This window comes from Mastigoproctus giganteus, chromosome 10, assembly GCF_048544385.1.
Source record: "Mastigoproctus giganteus isolate SK-2022 chromosome 10, ASM4854438v1, whole genome shotgun sequence".
Classification (NCBI taxonomy): Eukaryota; Metazoa; Arthropoda; class Arachnida; order Uropygi; family Thelyphonidae; genus Mastigoproctus; species Mastigoproctus giganteus.
The window spans coordinates 8822079-8849806 of record NC_143584.1 but is presented as its reverse complement, the minus strand read 5'-3'; the positions used below and the strand labels follow the sequence as shown (position 1 = coordinate 8849806).

At 35.8% G+C, this 27728-nt stretch overlaps 1 protein-coding gene across 1 annotated transcript in view; it reads right to left on the bottom strand.

Moving 5' to 3' along the window:
* Window positions 1-27728, bottom strand: part of LOC150078672 (uncharacterized) — a 292422-nt gene that overhangs the window by 63827 nt on the left and 200867 nt on the right. Inside the window, exons 7-8 of the mRNA XM_090382317.1 lie at window positions 21423-21719; window positions 16143-16353 (exon numbers count right to left, since the gene is read on the bottom strand). Of these exons, the coding sequence (XP_090238443.1) occupies window positions 16143-16353; window positions 21423-21719 (508 nt within the window). The remainder of the gene's footprint in view (window positions 1-16142; window positions 16354-21422; window positions 21720-27728) is intronic.

Here is a 27728-nt window from a genome sequence, read left to right as displayed (position 1 = left end):
TCAGGCCAATCGGTGGGTACAAGTTTTCCAGACCGTAAGACACCAAAGAGGCCTAGTGTATTGTATTTACACTATATACATACTTGATGCGTATGGGAAGAATTATAAGTTAATAATGCTGTTTATATTAATATCTATTAATTTCTTGTGCCTTAATATGTTAAGGGCTTTATTGATATGATGACGCAGATATGCAATAGGAAAAAGATTTTCGGTTAGTTTACTGTATAATATTCTGATGTTATCAATAGCTGTAGTTTTGTCGCTGCATATTGTTGCTATTCTGATGCATTGTGCTAGGATAACATTAGCATGTACCTGTTTGGAAATATTGGAATTCCATTTTGTAAAGTTTACTATGCTAAAGTTGAATGCTTCACGTTTGTTGTACAAATTGATGGAGGCTATACCATTTTTTAAATTAATGTCTAGATCCAAAAAATGGGCTGCTGTATCAGAATTGTTTGTTCTTTCTAGTACAAGTTCGTTAGGGTATAAATGTCCATAATCCTGGATGAAATTCGGGTAGTTGATTACTATGAGGTCGTCTATATATCTGAATAGGATTAGGTCCTGTGGAAATGAGGTTTCTGACCAGTATAAATATAGGTTGGCTATTATGCATGAGGCTGGGCTGCCCATAGGTGTTCCATTGGTTTGTTGATATACTGTGTTACCATCATATATGAAGTTATTGGAAATACATAATTTCAGTATGTTGTTCCAGTAATATGTGTTGCAGGAAATAAAGTCCTTATGTTTATCATAGATATCTTTTAGTATCGATTTGAGATTGATTTGATTGATACTGGTAAATAGGCTATGGAAATCAAAGGTTTGAATATTATTGACTTTATTACTTTGCAAAAATTTTAATACGGGTTGGTTGTTGCCTATGATTTTGCTGTTATGTATGTTATGCATCAGTGGTTGCAGTAGTTGTTCAAGTTTCTTTCCAGATTTGTGTACATAACTATTTTTACATGAGGTTATGAATCTGAAGCCTATTGGTTTTTTATGAAATTTAGGAATGAAGTACATACGTAAATACATAATATACAGACAACAAATTCGTCTAACACTAGGCACCACTAGCGTTTCTACGAATATATACACGGGTTAGCCCTTGTCATTCGGACACTCCCTTCCTTTGTCTTCACTTTCATAGCGGTCCACTTACTTCTGTAAGGTCATCCATGTTCTGTATGTAATACATTAGTAACACACAATAGTTTTACATAACTTGTATTTTATTTTATTTATTCTAAATTTGTATTCTAAATTATTTTTACCACGTGGCTTCTTACACGTGTTCTTTGACATACAGAACATGTCAGAAACAGAAGTAAGAGTATTGCTGTTCTTTTTCATAATTTTGGTGGATGACCTCTGACGAAGACACAAAAATTATGAAAAATACCGCAATGCTATTTCCACATTGGTCGTTGTTTTTTCAAAATTTGCATTTTGTTTCTTTTTATATCGTTACATTCTTTTTATATCGTTACACTTTTTCTTTTTTCCGCCCTTTGTTCAACACATATATCGCTACCAGGATACACGGTATTTTCATTATTAGCACTAGTTAAATTCTATATTTAAATTCTACACATAATAAAAATAATTTTATATATATATATTATATATATATATATATATATATATACATACAGTGCTTTTTTTGGGATGGTCCACAACGATATGCCATACTGGCACATTTATTAATTAAATGATGTGTGACATTTGGATGCAGTACACTTCAAAATTTGTAATATTCCATAAATTTTTTTTCATGTGTTTACCTACTATTCAAATAAGCTTAAAGTTATTTAACTAAATTTGCATTTTTCACTGTCTATTGTTAAGATATTTTCTATATAAAACTTTATAACCATTTTTAGAATTCTAAATTACTCAGTCAGACCTCTGTTTAACAAACTCCTTTTATAGCGATTTTTTTTTGAATTTGCCCCTTGGAAGTTACATTTAAAATAGTTTCTGTTGAGCGAATAAAATTTTCATATAAAGAACGGCTTAGGACAGACTTAACTCGGTACACACTGTTTGCATTTCTAGCCTTTAGGCAATTAGGCAATTAAGAGAGCTAATGGGATTACCATTCTACAACTTAAGAGTACTCATAACACCTATCCCATATATGGAGAAGTCGCACTGGTCAACAGTAAGCAGATCAAGGGGTATTTCCGATGCTGACAAAGGGCTTTGGTCAACCTTCTACTGAAGTGGTGTCCAACTTTTCCCCCAGGTCAGGCTAGCAACCTCTCACCCACTCTCGTTCCTCCCCCCCACAATCCTGGACTGGGGCTTTCCTGGGCCGGGCGAAGTCCCCCTCCTCTTTCATCCTTTCCCCATCTTCACCTGACTCTAGTTTTCTTTTCTTACCTGGGAAACTTGTTCCCCATGGAGGTGGTTGTTATTGTTATTTGGTTTTTAGGAGCATTAGCAACTAAGGCCATATTGCTCCAGGGATATGCGGTGGTCATTCCCTGACCTTTCTGCATCCTCCGTATTTGGTGGTCGCGGGCTCGAACCCCAGTCTATCAAGAAGCATGTGCTATGCACTGCTGCTGCTCCTGCCCACCTGGTTACAGAGGCACCCCCACAGGGAGGAGGGTGAGCAGATAGTAGGGGAGGCCTTGCCTTCCCGCTGCTAGGGATTAGGTTTTCTTTCCTATCACTTTCTCCCATGTGGGATGAAAATCTCCTGTCCGGGATTTAAAACTTTTTTCTTTCTTTCTTTCTTTCTCTCTCTCTCTGATTCCTTTTCCCCTATCCCAGTTCAACTGGTTGGAATTTTCTTTTTTATTACACGACACACACACTGGCCTTACACTGACAGAGCCTGTAAAAACTGAACAGAGCAATGAGGCGGAAATTAACTTTGTTCTAGGAGGCTGTCTATACAAAAACACAAATACAATTTTCCAGTACAGGGGCCATATTCAAAAAAATTCAAAGTTAGATTTCTTTCGCAGGCCGCACTGAGTGATTCAAGAAAAATTAGTGTTACGTTTTCCATATCTTGTTACATGTAAAAGAAAAACTGAAAATATTTGGAAATTTTATTAAGTACATATACAATTATATTTACTGAACAAAACATTTAATGAGAAATTTTTTGATAATTAACAAATTTTAAAATTCTGTTTCAGTTCACTTTCCGCACAGGCCGTAGGTCGGACACCACTGTGAATCAACTGTAAGTGCCCTGTTTAAGAATTAGGAGAGAGTGATTTTCTTTCACCCCGACAAATAATCATTCTGTTGTTTCGCGGAAGTGCATTATCCACATTTTTCCATAAATTTTGCCTATCTCTGCTTACATGGTCACAGTACCCGAATAACACAGACATTCTGGACAGTTTCCAAAAAAAAAATTTCAAATTTAACAACTAGTTCAAAGAACTAGTGACAATATCGATGATGAGAGAAGGAAAATGAGGACAACAAAGGTATTAAAACCTTATAAACGTGAAATGTTGGCATTTGGTGAAAATGAAGTTAGAAAATTGTCAATTAGGTTACAGTTAAGTGAAAGAGAGACAATTCGTGGATTTCAGGGGTACCTCATTGATAAGATGGTTTTGGAAGAATTGAAGCATTTGATGAATGCTCTGAGTGCGATACCAATTTCATCAATGAATGTGAATGAGGATTTTCACAAATGAATCTGATTGCTAGCCCAACCACAGCTTCGTTGATGACAAAAACAGTTTCTTAAAACTGTAGGCCCACCGGTGACACACTTCGGTCCAGCAAATATGTCGATTCGTGGCTGCTTCAGAAACGTCATTCAGCAAAAGACAAACAGAAGAAAAAAAAAACTTGGCACGGTATGTCAGATGAGGACTTAAATAAAAATTTGGAATATTTTACAAAAACTTTATTATGAAATTATTTTTACTTATTACTTATTTTAACTCACATTTTACTTATTTTTTTTATATACTTAAATAATACATATATGCTTAATAAACTGTGTTAATATACTTAATTTGCTGTTCTTAATCCAAAAACATTACTACTAAAGTAACAATTTCAGGAAATATTTTTTTAGAATACAGCCACTCCTCGGCTTACGTATTACTCGACTTCAGGAAATTTTACTTTATGAAAGTTTTTGCTGGCCAGTGCAAACTTAAAAAAAATCGTGAAAACGTAATTTGCATTCTGTAGGAATAAATGGAGGTATCATGAAAATATCGTAATGTGAACCCAATAACACTTTTTATTGGTAAATCATTCCAAGACCTCGGAAGTTGAAAATTTCGCTATATAACTAAGCTAGTTATTTCTCTAAAGGTCATTTTTATAATGGAAATTTCATTACACTTTCGTTGTTATCGAATGTTCCGTTATAAGAATCAATTTTGAACACCTTTGTGATATTTTTCTAAAACACATTTCTGGAGGTCACTACCATAAAATAATTAAAAACAATTTGCACTTTCCAGTTTATTGGGATTTTCTGTTAGCACAATCTATTATAAAATAGGTAGTAAACTAGATCTTATTATATTTGCGATAATACCAATAACTGGAATTCTGTGAGTTTTTACATTACAGTATTATGGTGAAATGAGTTCCCCTTCACTGAAATCTTCAATCATATAAAAAACAAATTTTCAAAATCTTCTCTTCATTCCTATTTACTTATTACAATGGTGAAGGGAAAGGGACCAACAGAAAATGCAAGTGCTGGCAGTGCTAGGAAATGAAGCAAAATTGATTTATAAACGATGAATTACAAAGATGAATTAAGAATTACAAAGTTTGTCATCTATTGCACAGAATTAGGTCTCTCTGCTTCAAAGTGAATATTATTTTAAGGGACAGTGCATGTATAAAATAACATGTTAAAGGATCAATGCATTTAAGATCAACGGTGATCACAAAACAGCATTCAGGTGCAATATCAAAGGTGGAAAAGCTATTAATAATATAGATGGAAAATCAGATTCAGAAGCAAGTGCCCCTGAGTCTAAAGGCCATTCAAGCAAAAGAAAGAAGTATTCATGAAGATATTAAGGATAAGTATGGCGAACCCCAAGCCAAGTTCATGGCAAGCAACGGGTGGTTTAATAAGTTCAAGCATCGCACTAGTTTCCAAAACATTAAAGTATGTGGTGAAGTCACCAATGCCGACTCTGCAGCAGCAGAGAAATTTTGCGATATGTTGGAAAAAACACCTTCTAAATCTCCACAGCGGCATACTTATCAACTGGAGAGTTGATTCTGGGAACGATGCTCGAAAGGTAAATCTTGCTGACGTTATGCCTGCCTTCTCTCTCTTTTTGTAAATTTTTAAAATTTTTGTAATTTTTCCTGGGCATGAGATAAAAAAAAAAATGAATAAATAATTCTATTTACATGTTCGTTGAACATTTCTTTTTTGCTTCAATCAAATTTACGAGTGCACATAAGAATTTAGGGAAATTCCGACTTACATACAGTTCCAAATAACGCAACCCTTACGTAAGTTGGGGAGTGGCTGCACTGTACTTTTCATGTCCTTTTAATTTTAAATTTTTTCTGACAGCAAAGAATGAATAGCAGCACCCATTTTTTTTTACAAAAAAAAAAAGTACTGTATGTATACAACTGTTAAGAAGCAAAATAAGCAGAGAAAGGAAAATAACAAAAGTTATCATATGTCTAATGCTCCAAAATGCAGTGCAGCAGTAAAGGAAGCAAAAGGATATAAATAATGTGTGATTTGTAAAATATATAAAGTTTCTGTGAAAATGGAAATGAAAAGTACACTAGGTGCCTGACTAAGAGAAGTTTAAGAGATAGTCGAAAGTGAAAGTGAAGTAGTGGTCAAACAGGTGAAAGAATTTGAAAAACCTAGTACAAATATGAACTGGGACTGAGGAAGCAAAAAAAATAATAATAATCATAAACACTATATTTAGATATGGGAGGGCAATTTTAGCAAGTGGTCAAATCAGGGGATGGCAATATGCAAAATCTGAATATAGTAGATGAAAAAATGATACATACATAGTCAGGAAATTCAACAGGGGACTAACTCCTGACCATGTACCAGACACTGCATTTCCAAATTTGTCTGTAGTATTAAAAAAAGGGGGAAGCAAATATGCAGCCTTTATTGTAATACTGGTAGACGAGGTAGTCCCAACACAGTGTAAAAATAAAGTTAATAATGTAAATTAAAATAAATACAAATTTACAAAAGTGTAATGTGAAATATAATACAAATATGAAGTGCAGAGGCGGTGAAAGGTAATTAAATTAACGTAGTAGAAGATTAAAATTCAGATATAAAGCAGAGAAATTTGAACAAAAAAGTGTAGACAAGCAAATGGTATAGGGAATGGTAAAATTCTTGGGGAGAGGAAGGGAAGAAAAAATTGTCAAAAGAAGGCGAAAATAGCAATAGGATTGAGGATAGATGGCGCGTTCGTATCACCCTCATATTACACTAATTGTTTTACGAACGGGGAAAAAATAGAAAAAGACAGTATAAAGATAAAAAGCCATTAAAAATACTGAACTTACTGGGTGTGTAAGGCCCAACCTTAAAGAAAGGATTCTGGTATAAACAAGCGTTAGTAAAAATGGGTGTTAATACCAAAGGCTGATAGCGAGGAAGGGAAATAGAAACAAAAACTAAAAGCGGGAGTTACCTGGAGTCGTTATGTCGAGCGGAGGAGAGACGTACACAGACAGGATGCGAAAGGGGGAAACAATGACAAGTCACCCAGTTATATAGATTTAGAGAAACAGATAGGGATGACCTCTATTGTTGAGTAAAAAAGAGAGAAAAAAAAAAATTGGGAAAGATGGCCGCAAACATACCAATATGGTATGTCGGCGGAATTACTCAACAAGTACAGGTCACTGTTGAAAAAAAGCCGTGAAATAGGGTTGAATTTGAAAGTGTCTGCAATTCTGCCCAGACACGATAGGAGGGAGTACATGATGAGAGCCTTGTCGATCAATTCGGCCCTGGAAAGATTGTGCAGGGCTCAAGGGGTAGAATTTTTTTCAGCCTGGACTGTACTTGTTAACAGGAGAGATTGCTTCTACAGGGATGGGATACACTTAAATAGAAAGGGTGCAAGAATATTTGCTGATGCTATCGAGGCAGTGTTAGGTGGGTCGGAAAACTGCTAGTTTGGGGGGATACAAAGACTAATAGTTTAACAGTAACCGCAGGCAGAGGTAAAGGTGATTCTAGCACAACTTCTATTAGAATAAGAAGCGACCTGGAGCGAGGGGTGTTGGGGGTTTCAGGGACGGATGGCAGTCATCATGGAATAGTTGGGTATATGGGATGTGTTAGGGTAACAAGGAATAGGCATAGGAGCATGTATGCTTGCATGTATACCAATGCTAGAAGTATAGTAAATAAATTTGATGAATTTGAAGTGTTGGTCAAGACATCAAAGGCGGATATTGTTGGGATAGCAGAGACGTGGTGTCACAAAGATATAAGGAATGCAGAACTGGAATTTGGGGAGTACAATGTGTACAGAAAGGATAGACAGGACAGAAAGGGAGGGAGTGTTATGCTGTTAATTAAGAAAAACATAAAATCAAAGGAAGTGCACCCAGTTAATATAGATGAACAGTGCTCTGTTGAGTCAGTTTGGTGTGAGATAAGCACTGCGAAAGCAAAAATAAGAGTAGGAGTGTGTTATAGACCTAATGACTTGAATGAGTACAATGAACAATTGTACAGAGAAATAGAGTGGGCCAGTAAATCAGAATGTCTTATAATGGGGGATTTTAACTTCCCAGATATTGACTGCAACTTGTGGGTTGGTCACTCACACACTAGTCAGACTTTTGTGGATTTATTGGATGATTGTTTTCTGCAGCAGCATGTTCGAGAGGCAACCAGAGAAAGTAATACTCTTGATCTGGTTATCAGCAGTGATCATTCGTGTATTAAGAATTTGCAGATAAAGGAACCACTAGGTGGTAGTGATCACAGTGTGCTGAAGTGGGATTTACTCAAAGAGGTAACTACCGTCAGGGGTAAAGGAAAGGGTTTTTGCTTCCGTAAAGGGGAGTACAGTGGTCTCAGACAGTTTTTAAATTCTGTACAGTGGGATCAACTGACGATGTTACAAACAGTAAATTCTAAGTGGGAAGCATTCAAGGAATTAATCGTGGAAGCTACTAGACTTTTCATACCGATTAAGAAATATTGTTCAAGGTTTAGGCCTAAATGGTTATCAAATGAACTAATGAGACTCGTGACAGAGAAGAAAAATGCATGGGATGCATATAAATTATCAGGCGACGCAGAAGCCTGAGGCAGATATAAGCTAGTCTGTAATCAGGTCACAAAGGAGGTTAGGCAGGCGAAGGCGGATTACGAGAAATCTTTGTCAAAAGATGCTAAGAAAAACAGCAAGGATTTCTTTACTTATATAAACTCTAAAAGGAAGGGGACGAATATGATTGGTCCACTTGACATCGATGGTTCCACTGTTGATGATCCTGCTCAGATAGCAAACAAACTGAATGAGTATTTTGCATCTACATTCACACGTGAGGAATTATTACAGTTTGAAAATGGAAGAAGGTTATCAAATTGTAGCAGTGTGCTTAATGATTTTGTAATAACTGAGAGCAAAGTGGAGGAGAAATTGTTGAAGTTAAACATAAGAAAGGCACCTGGGGTGGATGGGATCTATCCAGTTATTTTAAAGGAGGCGGCAAAGCAACTAAGCAAACCCTTAGCCATAATTATGAGAGCATCCTTGGACTCAGGGGAGGTTCCCACAGACTGGAGATGTGCAAATGTATCCCCAATTCACAAAGGTGGATCGAAGGGTGACACGAGTAATTACAGACCAGTTAGTTTAACTTCTGTTCCGGGTAAAATAATGGAGTCACTGGTTAAAGATGCATTGCAGGATCATATAGACAAGACTGCAGCAATAATTCAGACACAGCATGGGTTTGTTAAGGGAAAGTCTTGTCTGACAAATTTGATTGGTTATTATGATGTGGTCACAAAGGAACTGGATGCAAAAAATAATTTTGATGTCATATACTTGGATTTCAGGAAAGCTTTTGACACTGTTGCGCATGGAAGACTACTGTACAAATTGAAGCAGAATGGTATTAAGGGTAAGTTGCTACAATGGATAAAAGGATGGTTAAGTGGGAGAAGACAGAGGGTGGTAATCAATGGGTGCTGCTCTTCGTGGACTAATGTTATTAGTGGAGTCCCACAGGGTTCGGTGTTGGGTCCACTGTTGTTTTGTGTATTTATCAATGATATGGATGAAGGTATATCAGGCTTAGAGTCAAAGTTTGCAGATGATACAAAGGTTGGCAGGGTTGTTAATGACAGTAATGGCAGTGTGCTACTGCAACAGGATCTAGATAATTTGGGCAGATGGGCTAAGAAGTGGCAACTGAAGTTTAACCTTGATAAATGCAAAGTACTGCATATGGGTAGAAGTAACCCCAGAGAAACGTACCAACTGTGTGGTACTACACTTAAGGTGGTAGAAAATGAAAAAGATCTGGGAGTAATTGTGCAGTCAGATATGAAGTTTTCTGAGCAATGCAGACAGGCTGCTAGGGCAGGTCATGGGGTTTTGTCAATGATATATAGGAATTTTGCTAGCAGGGAAAAGGAGGTGATTGTCCCTCTGTATAAGGCAATGGTCAGGCCACGCCTTGAGTACTGCGTACAGGTCTGGAGGCCTCATTTTAGGAAGGATGTAGATTTGCTTGAGCGTGTACAGAGAAGAGGAACACGATTGGTGAGGGGAATGAAGGGATCCTCTTACCAAGAGAGGCTTAAGTTCTGCAAATTGCAGTGGCTGGAGACTAGGCACCTGCACGGTGATCTGATTGAGGTCTATAAGGCCTTGAATGGGTTGAGCACGCTGAATTCTGATGGGATCCTTCCACTTGTTCAGATTACGAACCTACGGGGACATAAGTTCAAATTAAGAAAGGACAGATGTAGAATAGATGTGCGGAAATTTGCCTTTAGCCAGCGGGTGGTTAATTGCTGGAACAAACTTCCATCTGTCGTTGTGGAAGTTGATAGGTTAAATAAATTTAAGGAGGAACTGGACAGGCATTTGGAGGGAATGGTGTGATTTTTTTTTGGCTGATGCTGCATAAGCTCATACACTTGCTTTCTTGCATCACGTGCCACTACTACTACTACTACATGTGAAGGATCATGTGAAACAAAAAGTAGAACAAGAATAATTCCGAATTATGAGATGAATTCTGGGAAAATTTCGGTTTTTTTTTGTTATCTACTATATTCAGATTTGGCCATACTCCAATATATGGTGCCCCCTTGTAATTGGCTGTCAGAACGGGGGAAAGCTGTGATTGACAGGTTTTGATCCCGCCTACTGACTGCGTCCCCTCTTCATTTCACGTGGATGTCACGTGACACGACGTCTCTGGAGCGCTAAATGTGAAATTCGTTGCGTATTCTTTCTTTTGAATGTTGGTTTTTAGTGCGTACGGTGCTGAGCTGTTATTTCTTGCTTTTCTGGTTATTGCCTCGTGTTTTTTAGTTTGTCGTTATCCCGTTCAATCCTGCTGGTAAACTGTTTCTTTGCTGCTGTGAGGTGAGTTTAGTTTGTCTTGTATTTCTGTGTTATTTTCACGTATTATTATCGTAGTATTGTGTCTGTTGCGTTTTTAAAAAAAAAAAAAGAAAAAATTCTATGTTGCCGTTTAGTGCTTATGCAAAGAGCAATTTTATTGTTCGTTGCACGTGTTAATTGACTTTCGTTTCTGTTTAGGCAGAAAAGGTTATGTTTTCATGCGACTTCGGGAAGGATTCAAGCAAAAACCAGTCAGTGGACGGAAAAAAAAAAAAAAAAATGCGAGTTACGTTTTTAATTTACTTTCATTTGTGTTTAGTGAAAATTGGTTAGGTTTTTACGCGACTTCGGGAAGGATTCAAGCAAAAACCAGTCGTTGGACGGAAAAAAAAAAAATGTATATTGGGAATTACGTTTTTAATTGTCTTTCGTTTGTGTTTAATTAAAATGGTAGATTACCTTTTTGCGGGACTTCGCCAGTTATTTGTCGAAAATTGGTCGTTTGCTGCGTCTCATTATTTTTTTTTCGTTTTGAAGAATGAAATTAGTGTGTTTAATTTGCAATTATTTTGGCTGCTGCTCCGAAAAAATTACTGTTGCCGATAATTTCGTTATTTTTCGGTTCCGCCATACTGTTACGTCGCGTGACATTCGCCACGTGCAGTTGTCGAGAAGAGGGGGAACGCAGTGAGTGGGCGGAGTTACGAACCGTACGTCACTGCTTTCCCCCTCTTCTTCTCGACGTAATTGTCAAAGGGGCACCGTGTTCTGGAGTTTTACCTCAGATTTTGCATATTTGTCATCCCCTGATTCAACTTATGTTACTTGTTATTTGGTTTTTAGGAGCATTAGCAACTAAGGCCATATTGCTCCAGGGATATGCGGCGGTCATTCCCTGACCTTTACGTATCCTCCGTATTTGGTGGTCACAGGCTCGAACACCCGGTCTAATCAAGAAGCGTGTGCTTTGCACTGCCACTCCTACCCACCTGGATACGGAGGTGCCTCCTGATTCGACCACTTGCTAAAATTCCCTCCCATATCTTAATATAGTGTTATTTATTTATTTGTTTTGACAGTTTTCTTGCAGGGTTATGGTTTTTACCTTCAACAAATTAGGGCAGAAGAAAAGTGAGAAAATTCCGTATAACTAGGGTACATGCATTCTACCAGCTTAGCTTTTAAGATATCAACAGTCAATGAAAATAATACTACTGATAATTTTGAGAAAGATTATTGAAATTCACATTAGTCATGGACAACTAAGAGCAGCTGGTCTCTATAATGCCTCCTCATTTTAAGAAAACAAAAAAAGTGTAAAAGCTTTAAAAAAATTTTAGACTAAATTGCAAATTAATAGGATCCTTAATTAATAGGATTTTTTTGTTGTTGTTGTGTTTTATGTCAGATATTAGCACACCAAGAACATTACAAATATCCATAGAGTAATCAAACAGTAAATATGAAAACAGTATGGAACATTATATTCCATATAATGTTTTAACTTTTGGCAGGTGGGTGTGTCACCAAATGACTCGACCAAAAGAAATTGTGCATGGTAGCACTGCTCACCATCATGCAATGTCATATCATTGCAGGAAGGTGAGCAATAGCCTGAATGGAGAATGTTATTTTTCCCAAAAGGACTAGTCTACTGTTTCATGACAATGTATGCTGCACACCAAATGTACCACATCAGATCTACTGAACTTTTGGCAGTGGGAGACTGCTCCATCTTTCACCTTATTCCACACTTAAAGAGTCATCTCCAAGGGAAATGTTTCCCACTGTCAGGTGATTTATAGGGCATCAAGACATCCTTCTATTGCCATAACTGAAGTGCCTGAACAAGTATAGCTACTACAATGAACAGTTTAAGGACATCTTTCTCAACGTCACATGTACTTGCAATTAAAAAACAGGGAAACCTTAATTTTTGACTTCATCTCATATTAAAAGATAAATAACAGAAAGGAAGTTTTGTTTGTTCTTTTCAAAAGAGAATGTATGTGTGTGCACTGTATTAGCATAGTAGCAACACTCTTCTTGAGACAAGTAAGATGAGAATGGGTTTTAGAAGGAGTTAAGTTAACAGTTTTCTTCTCATCAGTGAAGAATTACCTGGAACTTAAGGAACTGGTATGGGAAATTCAAGGAAGCTGTGGTGGTGGTGGTACCAAGCAGAATTTCTAAAATATAAATTGGAATGTAGCATTGTCATCATCAAAACTATAAATGGACTTTCAAATCAACAGAAAGAGGTCATTAATATATAGGAGGAATAGAGTGGGCGAAGAACAGAACCTCGGGAGGAGGGGCTCCGGCATTACTTAAGAAATTAGAAAAAATAAATCCACCTATAATCTCTCTCTCTCTCTCTCTCTCTCTCACACACACACACACACACACACACTGCAGTTAGAGAGAAAACTGGCTATTCAATTGCAAAAATCAGAAAGCACAAGATGGAGGCTTGTTTACAAGACCTTTATGGCAAACAAGATTGAAAGCCATAGAAATAAAGGGCAACCACTTGAGTTTTTCTTTAACTTTTCAATAGAATCTGTCCAAAGATGAATAATATAAATCAATGTATCATTTTTCGATTGAAATTTACAGAATTCATATTGGCAAATTTTGAAACAGTATAACTGCTGGATTCCTTCATTACTTTGGAGAGAATTCAAGTAAGTGCAATGGAATAATAATTATAAGAATAAAATTTATAACCCTGTTTAGGAATTGGGTGAATATGAGCAAGTGGAAAATTATCATTCTTGGCATCAAGATTATTCAAGATTTTTCTAAAGTCTTTTGGTTGAAATTCAAGGGGGCAATGAATAGAATGTGTTTGGTATGGGATAAGGAGATTTAATAAAATCATGAGTGCAACAATGAAATGAAAAGCAAAATGACTAATAAGCCACTTTATCTTTTGACGAAGATGCAAAAGAATAGTAAGAATGTAACACAGGTGATACTATCAATGGAGAGAAGTTGTGGAAATAACGTTGGCAAGAGATTAGAGCGCTTAAAATACCTTTTGGGCAAGAAACAATTTTCCTACTTCTCACATCAAAATTGAGTCTGGACTTATTCATAACTTGTTTACAACTATTGCACATTTGGTGTTTGCAGAAAATGAACTTGGAAATTTATATACAATTTGTGTAAAAATATACATACATACAAGCCATTGGCTTGTATGTATACATACATATATACATACAAGCCAATTTGTGTAAAACACAAATTGGCTTGTATGTGTTTTACTCTTCCTGTAGATGATCCAGCAGGGCTTTTGATTTTCACAGATTTCAATTTTCACTGGGCTCAACTACCATGGTGGCAACTTGTAATGATTACCAACTCACTTACTAAAGGAAAACTTCCTATAATCCCATCTATAATTTTTCCTCCTTAGTCTAAACATATATCTCCCAGTTCTAATAACATTTAATACTGCAAATTTCTACCTCATTCATTTTACTATTCCCTCTAATCCCCCTCTAAGGCACGTGGTTACCAAGCTCTGTAGTCTACATATTTGAACTCATTTCTCATATGGGTGTCCTTAAATCAATCTAACCAAGGCAATGTCCATCTTTCAACCTTTTTAAGAGTTGGATGTTTATTTTTCAGGTATGGCCTCCATACCTGAATACAGTATTTCAAGCGCAATCTCATAGTTTGCCTCATATAGCAGATTTATAATGTTCTGCTATTGTAACTCCCAAATCCCTTTCTTTCTCCATTGTTTTTAATTCAACTCCTCCCAGTGTACAATGTCATATGTTACATTCTTGTCTCAAGAGCAGCCTAAGCACACATTTAGAAAAACCACAGTTTTCATAAATAATGAGGACTTCTAGTACAATGAGAAATAAAGGATTTCAGTACTACAAGAATAATTTCGGTGACATAATCTGAGTAAATATTGGGATTAGAGATTTAAAATAGTAGTCCAACCAAGGAAAAGGAAGAGAACTCAGGTATATAGCTACAGAAATCAGGCAGACAGTTACATATCATACTGTTCTAATGCTGCATACAGGGCTCAGAATGGCCATTTGACAGAGCTTCCAAAAGAGAAGAGACTATCATCAATTTGTGGCCTGGGGAACCTAGAGACTAACTAACATTAAGCATGTACCAAAGAGTTTCTGGAGAGGAGAAGATCAAGAGTTCTTATATATGTATGTGGTTCGGATTGTCTGGTATTCTAGTAGGTAAATGAACAAGTTGCATAAAGTCACTAGTAGTAACAGAAACCTCAGCATCTCTATTGCTGAATCTGCAGAACTAGAACACTGAAACTGGTTGGAATTGTGAACATTAAAATCCCAAAGAAAATTATTTGCTGTTATGTTTAGAGAAAATAGTTTCAAAATCTAAATATTCTAAGTGATTTGTTGAGCTGGGAGAGACAACAAGTAAATTTGACAGGATGGGGTAAAAATATTTTGAGTCAAAGAAGATCTGATGTGAAATATCACTTGCGCAATGATGTTTCATGTCAGTGACTTCCTTAAGAATTCAAAGTTACACTCACCATTAATGTAGAAGGGATGAGAGAGAGAGAGAGAGAGAGAGAGAGAGAGAGAGAGAGAGAGAGAGAGAGAGAAATTAAATGAATGGTGATTGAAACAACCAATAAATAAGAGTGTCAGAAAAAGGAAAATGTGCATTTTATGAGATTGTAAATGGAAATGGACATCACAGATCAAAACTAAGACCTTGTATATTTGTATACAGTTCTCTTTGCAGATAAGTTCCAGCCATCGGTTTTAACTTGTATTGATGTAGATTAGGTACAAGTGAGGTGGTCTTATGAAAAGATTAAATTTTTATATATGATGTACATGGCAAGACACATCAGCTGCTTAACACAACTTTTAGATATGATGTGCAATGACATCAGCTGCTTAGCACAGCATAGCCTCAGTGAGGCCATCAATGCCACTTAAAGAGACATCTGTAAATGGCATTGTGTTATATTTCATGACCTCTGGTTGGGAAAGGGTCAAGAAATGCATGTACTACAGATACCTGGATAAAACTTTTAAATTAAGCATAACTTATTTACATCATTTTCTCTTTCTTAATACGATATATTTTGATATCATAAGCAGCTTGGATTAATTCTTACAGAGAGTCAAAAAGTCAAAAGCCTGTCAGTACATCATATCTCTATACTGTATATACCCTATGACTAGTTTGCCTGCTTGGAATGAAAATACAATTTTCCAGTGGGGAGGGAGAAGTTCTACAGCTCTCCACAGACTAATTTTGATGCCACATAAAAAGGCCTTAAAAAATCTTAACTCATTTCATTCCATGCCATTCTTCCAGTGAGAAATATTCTGCTTTCATCTGATGAAAACTGAATCCAGACCCTTCCAGATGTGTGACAAGAAACCACCTGAAACCACTCAATAATGACCTGTGGACTTGCAATAAAAGAAAAAATATATATATCACAATAAAATATTTCTTAACTATGTGGCCAATTATAAAAAACTTTTGCATATAATATGAAACTTCTGCTTCTACCTCTTGTATTTTACGTGGCCTAAGAACATCAAAATGCTTTTCAAGGCCAAGGATTTTTAGCTGCTCAAACTGCAAGGAGTCTGTATTTGTTGGAGGTTGGGTCCATGGTGATCCTGATCTAGAATTATTACATGATTCAGGTGGAGATACCTGAGGGGAGGAAGATTTGGAAGACATAGAGGATGTTTGGGATGTTGCACCTGCTGGCCACCTATCAATAATAATCAGATTTCATTAAAAGAAATACCAATAATATTTACTAGTGAAATATAAGATATTTTAAAAACTTAACAAAAGAAAAAATTCTTTCTGAATATAATAATAATCATTTCTAAGCTTAATTACAACAAATAGCTAATACAATGGCTGCTGTTATTACCAAGCCTAAACAAAGCATAATCAAAACTAGTTATTACACTGTCATCAAAGATGACACTTTGTTTGTAATGATAATACTTTTCATTCCACATAATAAATGCACTTTAATTTCAACTGCTGGTTGGTTGGTTGGTTGGTTGGTTGGATTGGGTCTTATTGGTGCATTAGCAACTAAGGCAACTAACATACCAAAACTCAATTTCAACTGTATAACAGTCAATACTTTAATAATTTTTAAAATTAACTAACAAATCAACTTAAGAATACATTCTCCAAAATTATATTCTCTATTCTCTGCTCTAGGACTATTGTTGCTTTCTATTTATATCATATTAGCAGTAACTAATCTTTAATCACTTAAATTTTTGTAATGATACAAACTTTTCCTGCTACATAATAAATGCACTTTAATTTTAAATGCAAACATGTTTGAATACTAATGTAATGAGGTACATATGAAAATAAAATGTTCAGCCATCTTCTGTAGGGAAGTAGTCTACAGATAACAAGTTTGTCCAATATGACGCAACTATCAGAGTTGGTAGTTATGCATATAAAATGTGGGCAGCTACATTGCAGTATTTTCTCTGAGGGAAATGCTAACTACTGAGCTAATCTAAAAGGTTTAAATCTGTCACCATAATTCCAATTTCCTTCCATTTATACAATACTCTTTGACAGGAGTCAGTATCCAAACCTTTATTGAAGTCTAGATATATATAATATGAAAGTTCATTTCTTTTTCGCCTCCAAATGTTTTATAACCTTACCACAGTATTTAACCAAATTTGTCAAAAAAGACTTCTTTGGGTGGTTGTCAAGGTGGAATGCAGTATTGTCATTTAGTGATATTATCTTTCACTGTAGATGCCATGATCTTGGTCAATCTTACCAGTATGTAGCTTCTCATCACCTCTTAAGGACTCCTTTCTGGTTTCAGGGTACCATTACTGCTTTTTGAGTCCAAGGAGTCTGAGATTCAGCTCATTAACATTACTTACAGTTCACTGCAAAGTACCTGTTTAACTCTTCTGCCACATCATCTTCTTGGTTGGTTTTCTCTGACTTCAGTTCACTGCAAAGTACCTGTTTAACTCTTCTGCCACATCATCTTCTTGGTTGGTTTTCTCTGACTTCACCATTACAATTTTTAAGTAGCCTATCTGATTTACTCTCCTTTTCCTTGTATTCATATACAAACTCTTTGATTCTATTCTTAGCTATCTTATCAAAAATTTCTCAAATATGGCTTTCATCTGTCTACAATTGTAGTCCAGGTTTGGGTTTGTAACATATATGCTTATAACTGTCATATAAAACTGCCTTGCAAAGTTTATAACTATTCATGTTCCTCCCCCTTTTCTTTGAGTAAGCCTTCTAATTCTTATGGCATTCATTTTGATATCTTTCTTTTGTGGTATTTCTGCACAAGATGCATGTATTAGTGGCTTCCAGAAATCCCTTAACCCTTTTAGGAGTGACTTTTCTAATGCAATTTCAGCTCATGAGGGTAAATTTGCCAACAGTAGTAGATCACTGGAGTGAGTTCCTACACAGAATTTTGAGAATTTTTACAAATGAAAACTTTGTACACAAATGCTTTAAATATTAATTTTCTTTTATGCTGACTTACTCACATTAGATTAAAATTATTATCAAAAACAAATATAAAAAAAAAAAAAAATTGTTACTTTTTAGTTTCCTTTACATCTATTTATATATCACCTAATTAAATTTCATCAATTTCTGAATCTAAATTATGGAGAATTTCAGCACTGTAAATCCAAAATTAGACAACAATTACTGACAGGTGCAATCTTATTTTCAGAGATTGTATGTGTCTTGAAAATGTAAAAATATATACACCCCCCCCCCCGAAGGGTTAAACTTTCCATAATATATCTGTATTCCATGGCACACAGTTGTCTTAGTTCAAACTGCTCGACTCCCCTACTGCACTTCTTAAGCGACAGTGCAAAATTAAACAGGTTTTTATACTGTCTACATATAATGTATTTATCTCTATCTTGGCATACAATTTGTATAAAAGCTCAAGAATGATTTTTTTTCCTTTAAACTATAATGATCCCCCCCCCATTTTTGAGTCCAAAAAAAAATTGTTACTTTTTAACAATCATATATATATGATCAAATTAATCCAAAAATTAAATAAGAAAAATAATAGAAAAACAATAGTTAACCTGAAAATATATAGAAATAAATTAGGCTATAGATGGTTGTACGAACGCAGCGTTAGCACATCGTAATGATGTGCTAAAGCTGCATTCGTATGTTAGTGGTGTGGTGTGGCCATGCGAGTACTACGCTTTCTGTTTTATTATTTTTTGCTGCATAAGGACCACCGCTATGCAAATCAATTGCATCGGCGGTTTGATCTTAGTATCATTCCGCGTTGCATGGATTTGTTTAGCTTTCGAAATGCAGTGATTCCTTGACTATTACTGGCCTCGTGGTCCTCTGTTGAGATGGGGCATAATGGTCAGTCTATTTTATTTTATTTTATTAATTTTCAGTTTATTTGCATATGTAACGTTGTTAGTTTACATTTCCACCTTAGTGAGATTTCACATAATTCGGAAACGGGTGCTATTGAGGGGGCACTGCTAAATTTCTTTTAATTGGCTTAATTTCTAAATTATTTTAGGAATGTTGCTTCAACATTACCCTTTTCTTCTTTACCTCCCCCCTATATTTTTTTCTTTATTGTTATTTTATTTGGTTCAGTTTATTTTCACTCTACTGGTTTGCCATACTACTGGCAATATCCTATTTTAATTTAGCTTTTATATATATATATATATATATATATATATATATATATATATATATATAAAAGAAGGAAAATGTAAAAACCAGTGAAACTGGTATGCTTTTTTGTAGGTTTAGGGTTTCCATAAATGAAAAGCAAGAATGAATGGAAGAAAATTTTTCATAAGTGAAAACTCTGGAATGTGAATGAGATGATATGCCTCCTTGACTAAAAAAAGCTATCACAAGCTGAAATAAAACTGAGAGTAAACTGAATAAAAAAGGTTTTAAACTGAATAAAAAAAAAAATGCCTAGTGAAGAATAAATTAAAATACTTCAATATAAAAAAAAATTAGCTAACAATTCCCCACCTACAATGCACTCCAGTGGGTATAGAACAAATGAAGGTGTTCCAATAACCTCTCAACCCAGAAGAGTAAGTTCAGTTGTCTACACAACCAATACAATTCTGATCACTGAAGAAAATAACAGAATATCTGACATTTCAAACTTAAAACAGTAAAATTTACTCCATAATTACCAAAAGTGTAAATACACTGAAAATAAAATTAATTTTGGATAAGAAGGAATCAGGAGATATATAATTTAGAATATGTTGAAAATATTTTGACTAGAGAATATGCAGAAAAACAGTTAAGGACTGAAGAACAGAACAGAATATTTTGCATTTCAAACTTAAAATAGTAAAAGTTACTCAATAATTACCAAATTATGAATACATTGGGCCTCCATAGCCGAGTGGTCAGGAGAGGGAATGCAATAGCACACACTCTTTAAGTAGCCCAGGGTTCAAGCCTCTGACTGGTGTTAGAGGCTTGAACCTCTGCTGTCAGTGCTAGAAAATTGCTGCTGAAAAAAAATTAATCCCTTGTGATTAATTTTTTTCAGCAGCAATTTTTTCTGGTACTGACAGCATTAGATGGTCTTTCACACCTTAGACTGTCTTCCACAGATTGCTGGCTATGTTTAAATTCATTATACCACCAATTATTGTGGTATAATGGGGGGATGCTTTCCTTATAAACATTCATTCTTCAGGCTTTGGACTGATTCCTGCCAGACAAAACTCAATGAAAGATCTAAACTCATGCTGTGACATTTATTACTTTGTTACCAAGAAAATAAAATTTTTCATTAAATATACTGTAAGCTGAAAAATTCTTTTCTGCATATATTAATGTCACAGAAGTGTAATTATACTATTTGTATTTGAATCTCTATAAATAGACTATGTATGTCTAATTAGAAAATTTTTAAGTGCCTCTGCCCCCTCATATGATATGTTAAAGCTATTTAAGGGATGCTGTATTTGTAGTGTTAGCTTTGTTATATGCTTTTTCAGTTTGATGCAAGTTTTATAGGAAAGCGGAACGAAGTATTTTTTGAGTGAGTTTTTGCAATTGCTGGTTCTTCAGATTAAAAAAAATAAAATAATAACACTGATATTCTTCACTTAGTAATGTGGAGTACTTTTCTGCTAATCACATAATGACTATATCAGCCATATTAGTAAGGGAATTGATTCAGAACTGGTGACTGAATCCACAAGGTGGATATTTGTTATTTTTTACACGTGAAAACTTGTAAAAAATAACATCTCATGATAAATAAAAACAACTTGTAAATGACCACACTTTCAGGGTTCTCTTCCTATCAAAAATTAATTTATTTTCCATCAAGACATCCATTTTGGATTGGAATTAGAAATGTGATTAATATTTAAGTTAGATTAACTGATATTTAATTTTAATTATTAAGTCCACCACACATAAGAAACAGTATAGTGTGCTGATAGTATATCATCACTTTATTATGGTATCTTATCCATAATAATATAATTCAACTCTATTTGTTATCTAAGTAATACTGTAAAAGAAAGTGTTAAAAAGCAAAAGTTAACACATGTTTAATTACTGATTATTATTTTGTATATTTAACAGGTTTGTATATTATGCACTTAAATATACAAAATGATAACAGTCTGCATGTAAAGACAACATAGAAAATTTTCCATTTTGTAATAAATCATAATGCCATTGGATAAATATATTACCAAGTAAATACAATAAATTATGTAACAAAAAGTGCATTGAAAAAATTAATACTGCAACCTGTTCTGAGCAGAAGAAATAGCGTTGTTTTGCTTTCCATTATATGGCACGTTTCTGTTACTACGTGTAAAACAACGTCCTTCAGTAGGTGCAGCAGAGGTCACAGCCACTTGAGAATTGCAAAGATTCAGAAGATGCCATGGAAGACTATTAACTGATGTATTACAATATAAGGTACTTGGAGTAGTGGTCCTACCCACTAATACAGGAGGAGGGCGACCACCAGATAGAGGTTGGAAGAAAGTATACACCAAGTCACTATTCAAGATGTGAGGTGGCAAATGATGAATCAGATTCCTGAAAATAAGAATTTTTGCATATGTTAAGTTTCTGAAATACAGTTAAGAGAAATAATTTTCTAGTAAACAGAAAAGAGCAAAAATTATTCACATATTGTGCATTTAAAAGGGGAAGGAATCTTATTATTTCCATTTCCAGAAAGTACCCATCCAATTTTCCTTGAACTTGCTTTTGCTATCTTGAGAAATAATTTGTTCCAATAATAACTACAATGCTGCTTGAAGGTAAACTATGAGGTCCAATCTTCTGTTATGCCCTATTTGTGACACCTGGATAAAGTCTTAATGCAGAAAGGATATAACCCCCACCCACAATTCATTTCGCTCATTTCCTTCAAGGCCTTATTCATCTCAATTAGATTCTCCATTGGTATTGACCAATCTGTGGTCCACATTTTCTAAATCATTCCTTCTATGGAAAATACTTAGCACTCCTTGCCAATCTGGTGACCTTTCTTTGAAGCCTCATTAAAAGCCCTACATCATTTGGATATAATATAAAGACTGCAATACAATATTCCAAGAGCCATCTCACCATCACCTTATAATGAATAATAACAACTTCCTCCTTGCCAAGGGCTGATAATCAGAGGACACTGCATGCTTTGATCGTTAGCAGTATTTTATACTGCATTAAAATCATCATATCACTATCATATCTTCCTCCCACCCAAGCCCACGTCTTCCCCCATTCTTAGCCACCTTTAATTCCTCTGATCTCTAGTTCATAAGTTACTCCTGTATGCTTGAGTTTCTATTCCCCAGATACACAACATTACATTTAGCATCATTAACCTTATTTGCAATTTTTCTGAATCATTCTTCGAAATGATCTGGTACAAATCATTTTGAAGCTACATACTGATTCTGGGCATTAACTGCTCTTCAGATCACGAGCAAAGTTTGACAGCTTACCCTATACTTCCTCATCAGTGCCATTAACCATCTAGTGGAAACTTTGGTGTAATGGATACACAAAAAAAAAAAACCTTATTACAATTAAAAGTGTGAATTTTAGTATTCCTCCAATATGGTATTCAGTTTTTGTCTGCTTTATTAATTATTTTTAACTAGAAAAATATAATCATAAAAAAAAAGTTCTTTATGGTTTTGTGGGTGCCACATGCACTATGCATGCTTGCTCCTGTATTAATATTCCGCAGATATTAAATATTAATACAGGAGCTGTATTACAATGCTGGAAGTCAGAAAATAAAAGACTGTTGTTACTTAAGATATAGTTTCAAAATAAATGTTAAAGTTATTAACTAACAAGTGCATCATTTGACTATCCTTGTCTTTTATCTCAAAAAAAAAAAAAAAAAAAAAGGCTAAATGATGTATAAAATTAACCATCTGCCTACTGGAGGTTTTTAAGGAAAATTAGAACTGGTAGGGGACTATTAATGAAATGATCCTTGAAAAATGTCACTGTACTTCACTGTCCACTCTGAAGCATAGTCACTTATGATTATCCTCTGTCTCCTGTCCTTCAGTCAGAGCTAATAACCACCTTCTATCATCCCTGGGTAAAATTCTAGACATTTTCTCAACACCACTTAGAACCTCCAAACTATTGAGCAAGACCTCACCTTAATATTATTAGTCAACAGTATCACTATGTCTTTAAAGGTTCTACAGGGTGTCCAAAAAGTCTCACTCCTCCGCATTACACAATTGTAGGGAGTCATTGGCTCGATGACATGTTTCCTCATCGATGGATTGGGAGGAGAGGACCAGTGGAGTGGGCACCACGATCACCTGACCCTAACCCACTGGACTTTTCATTTTGGGGATTCCTGAAGGCACAGGTGTATGCCATTGGTTCCAGACTTTTCGGACATCCTGTTTAATATTATTAGCTTTTGTGCCTCGCAGACATACCCTGGTCTTCTTTCACCCCCCCACCCACACACACAATTTCATTTTTTAATTTAAATGTATGTGCAGAATTATGATCTTCTGTGTGGTCAACACCTTCTATGCCCAGTGATCCAGTCTGCAGCCAGATATATGTAGTAATTACATTCAAACTGCACTGGAAGTTATCCCCAGATTTCAAAAAAAAAAAAAAAAAAAAGCACTGGGCATTAGATAATTTAATGCACTGCCTGTTCTAGTACTTGTTCAGATACTTCTAAATGTAAGTGTCTTCAGACACTTCTACTATCGAAAAAAAAAAAAAAAGTTCCAAAATACACCTTCCTGCATTAACCTTCATTTTCCAATGAATGCCTTCCAATTCATGTGTTATTCTTGCACTGCTTCTATTGGGCATACAGACCGAAAAGCAAGGCGTTGAGATTACAAGACCTGCTGGGGGCCTTCATGGGACAAGCAAATGCATGGGCTGTGTTAGGATCACTAAAAGCAAACACAGGTGCATTTATACTTTCTTGTACACTGGTGTTAGGAGTATAGTAAACAATTTAATGAATATGAAGTACTGGTAAGTCAACAAATGCGGGTATAGCAGAGACATTGGAAACACTCACTCAGCGATGTGGACTTTGAATATGGTGAGTACAATGTGTATAGGAAGGTGAGGCAGGAATAATGCTCTTGGTTAAGAAACAATAGAATCTGAGGCTGTTGTTGTTGTTGTTGTTGATGGGGTTTTAAGTGCAATGGCTACTTAGGCCATATTGCACTTAGAAAAGTGATTCATACTGCCTGTGTTGTTTCATGTAGAAACAGTTAGAAATGGCTGTACAGTCCTATTTGTTTTAAGAAGGAGAAGAATTCAGTGAGATTTGATTTTTCGCCTAAGATATGGCTAAGTGACAAAGGTTCATTTAAGCTTGCCAGAGAAATGAATGACATTAATCGAGCATTATTATATATAGTACATTCCAGAAGTATGTGTTTGACTGTGAGTGGTGTATGGCAATGATTACATTGAGGAGGGTCATTTCCTGTCAGGAGGAACAGATGAGTTAAATGAGTATGTCCTATTCTGGCTCTGGCCAGAATTACTTCTTCTTGTCTGTTTGCAATGGGGCTGGAAGCCCATAATTTTGGTACAGGTTTAACTTGAAAAAGTTTATTATGAATTTGCGCTTGCCATTGCAGAGTCCATCGACCATTACATATACTTCGGATCTTAATTTTATAATCTATGGCCGGTACTAATGAATTCGTTGGGGCTGCTCTTGATGGATGTTTCGCAGCATCATCCGCAATTTCATTTCCTGGTATTCCAGTATGGCCAGGTATCCAGCAGAATATAACCTTTTGTTGATGTTCTCTCAGACGTATCAATTCTGTTCTAATGAGCTTTATTAGAGGGTGATTAGACGGAAAGTTGTTTTGCAAGGCTAATAAGGAACTCTGCGAGTCTGTGTATATTAGGCTCTTTTGAATTGACATATGGAAAATATGTTCTATAGCAAGCTTTATGGCATATAATTCAGTAGTGTAACTACTGCATTCTTTTGGGAGAGATACAGAAATGATAGTATCGGGGAGTACTACTGCTGCGCCGGTTCCACTTTCAGACTTCGATCCATCCGTATAAATTTTAATGAAGTCGGGATAACATTGAGTATGCGCTATGTGTAGCTGTTTGATATTTGTATCTGATAGGGAGTGTTTACCCCATTGTTGGAAATAATTGTCACAAGATGGCATAATGACAGACCAAGGAGGGTCGGGATCTATAGGATCTTGTAAGATTTTATTAAAGTGAATATCCCAATCTTCTGCTAGTTGTTTTAGCCTAATACCAGCAGGCCGAACTGACTGTGGTTTGTTTCTATACAAGGTCGTAAAATGTGGATTATAAAGTATTGACCAATTAGGATGGGTCATTTGGCTTTGGATCTTGGTTGCATAGTTCAGCAGCAACATCTTTCTCCTGATATTTAGGGGAGGTTCATGAGATTCAACATACAAACTTTGCACTGGAGATGTTCTGAACGCACCTAGTGCTGTTCTGAGAGCTGAATGTTGAATAGGGTTGAGGCGAGATAAAGCACTCTCCCTAGCAGAGTCGAAGACAGGTGCACCGTAGTCCAGTCGTGATCTGATTATGGTTCTATATAAATGAAGCAGGCTGTAACGATCTGCTCCCCATGTTGTGGCTGATAAGACTCTGAGTATGTTTAGTTTTTTTTGACAACTAGTCCGGAGATGTTCAATGTGCTTTTGGAAATTTAACTTATTGTCAAAGAACAATCCTAGTAGACGAATACAATTAGTTATGGGAAGCGGATGGTTATTCAAATGCAGCTCAGGTTCCGGATGCATATTGCGTCTGGGGCAGAAGTGAATAGCAGTAGATTTCTGGCTGGACAGTCTATAACCATTTTGTGTCATCCATGTCAGGATGCGATTCATTGATATTTGAAGTTGACGTTCAATGTAATGCATGTTTTGGGAATGACAGGAAATTGAGAGATCATCTGCGAAAAGGTATGAATTATATGATTCATTCTCATTGCAAACAAGGTAGCGCTGAGAACGGACCCTTGTGGAATTCCTTCTTCTTGGATATAGATTTTAGAGAGGGTTCCCCGATAACGAACTTGAAAGGATCTCCGTTGAAGGAAATTTTGGATAAAATATGGTAAATTACCTCTCAGGCCAAGAGAATGTAGATCCTTTAAGATGCCAAAACGCCACGTAGTGTCAAAGGCTTTCTCAACGTCAAGACAGACCATGACGAGATGTTCCTTTTTGATGAAAGCATTTCTGATATTTGACTCAGCTTTGATCATGAGATCTAGTGAGGATCGGTTTTTCCGGAAACCGAATTGGTTGTTATTTATCAAGTTTTGAGACTCAAGGAACCAAGTGAGACGGCGATGTATCATTTTCTCGAGAGTTTTGCTGAGACAGCTGGTAAGGGATATCGGTCTGTAATTTTGAGGAGCAGAATGATCTTTACCGGGTTTTGCAATCGGTAGTACATATGAATGACTCCAGGAGCTTGGGAAGGTATGTTCAGAAAAAATTCGATTATAAAATATGAGCAGCGAAGAGAGTGAACTTTGATCTAGATTTCGGAGCATTACATAATATATCCCATCAGGGCCAGCAGCACTGTTTCTTGAGTTTGTAAGAGATTGCTCTAGCTCGAACATGGTAAATGGTTGATTATAAGATAAAGCAGAATTGTCAGTGTAATTCAGTCTGGTTTTCTCTGCAACTGTTTTGCGTTTTTGGAATGATTGATCATAAGAATTACAAGAAGACAACAGAGAAAATACAATTCCCAGTGCATTTGATATTTCTGTGGGATTGGAGAGTTCTTGTCCATTCCAGTTTAGTATCGGGGTGGATAGAGGTGGAAATTTATTGTTCAAACATTTTATTTTTCTCCAGATTAATCTGATATCGGTATTTTTATTAACTGATGAGGCGAATTTAATCCAAGTTTCTTTTTTTGCTTTGCGTCTGATGTAGCGAGCTTTAGCTCTGAGCCGTTTATAGTTAATAAGATTGGAGGTGGTAGGATATTTGCGGAAAAGATTCCATGCTTTGTTTTTCTCTTTTTTTGCATTATTGCAATCTTCATTCCACCAGTAATTTATTTTTCGTCTATTGCTTGCTTGATATTGAGGAACTGCGACGGATGCAGCTGCCAGCATTTGATTTGTGATATGCTCAGTAGCACTATTGATGGAACCGGACTGAATGATATCGTTGTCAAATGAGATGTGCGATCTATATTTTGCCCAGTCAGCCTTTGAAAATTTCCATTTAATTGGACTTTCTGTTGGAAAGGAATCGGATGTTTGAATTTTGCAGATTAACGGAAAGTGGTCGCTGCTATAAGGATCACTTAGAGATATCCAATCTATACTTGGAAAAAGGATTGGGGAACAGATGGAAAGGTCTATGGCAGATGTTGAGCCCGTAGGGAGGTGCACATATGTAGGAGACCCAGTATTTAATAATGTTAAATTCTGCCTATCGATCAGCATTTCGATAAGCTTACCTCGTCTGTCTGAGGTGGGGGAACCCCATAATGGGTGATGTGCATTAAAGTCTCCTAGTAAACAAA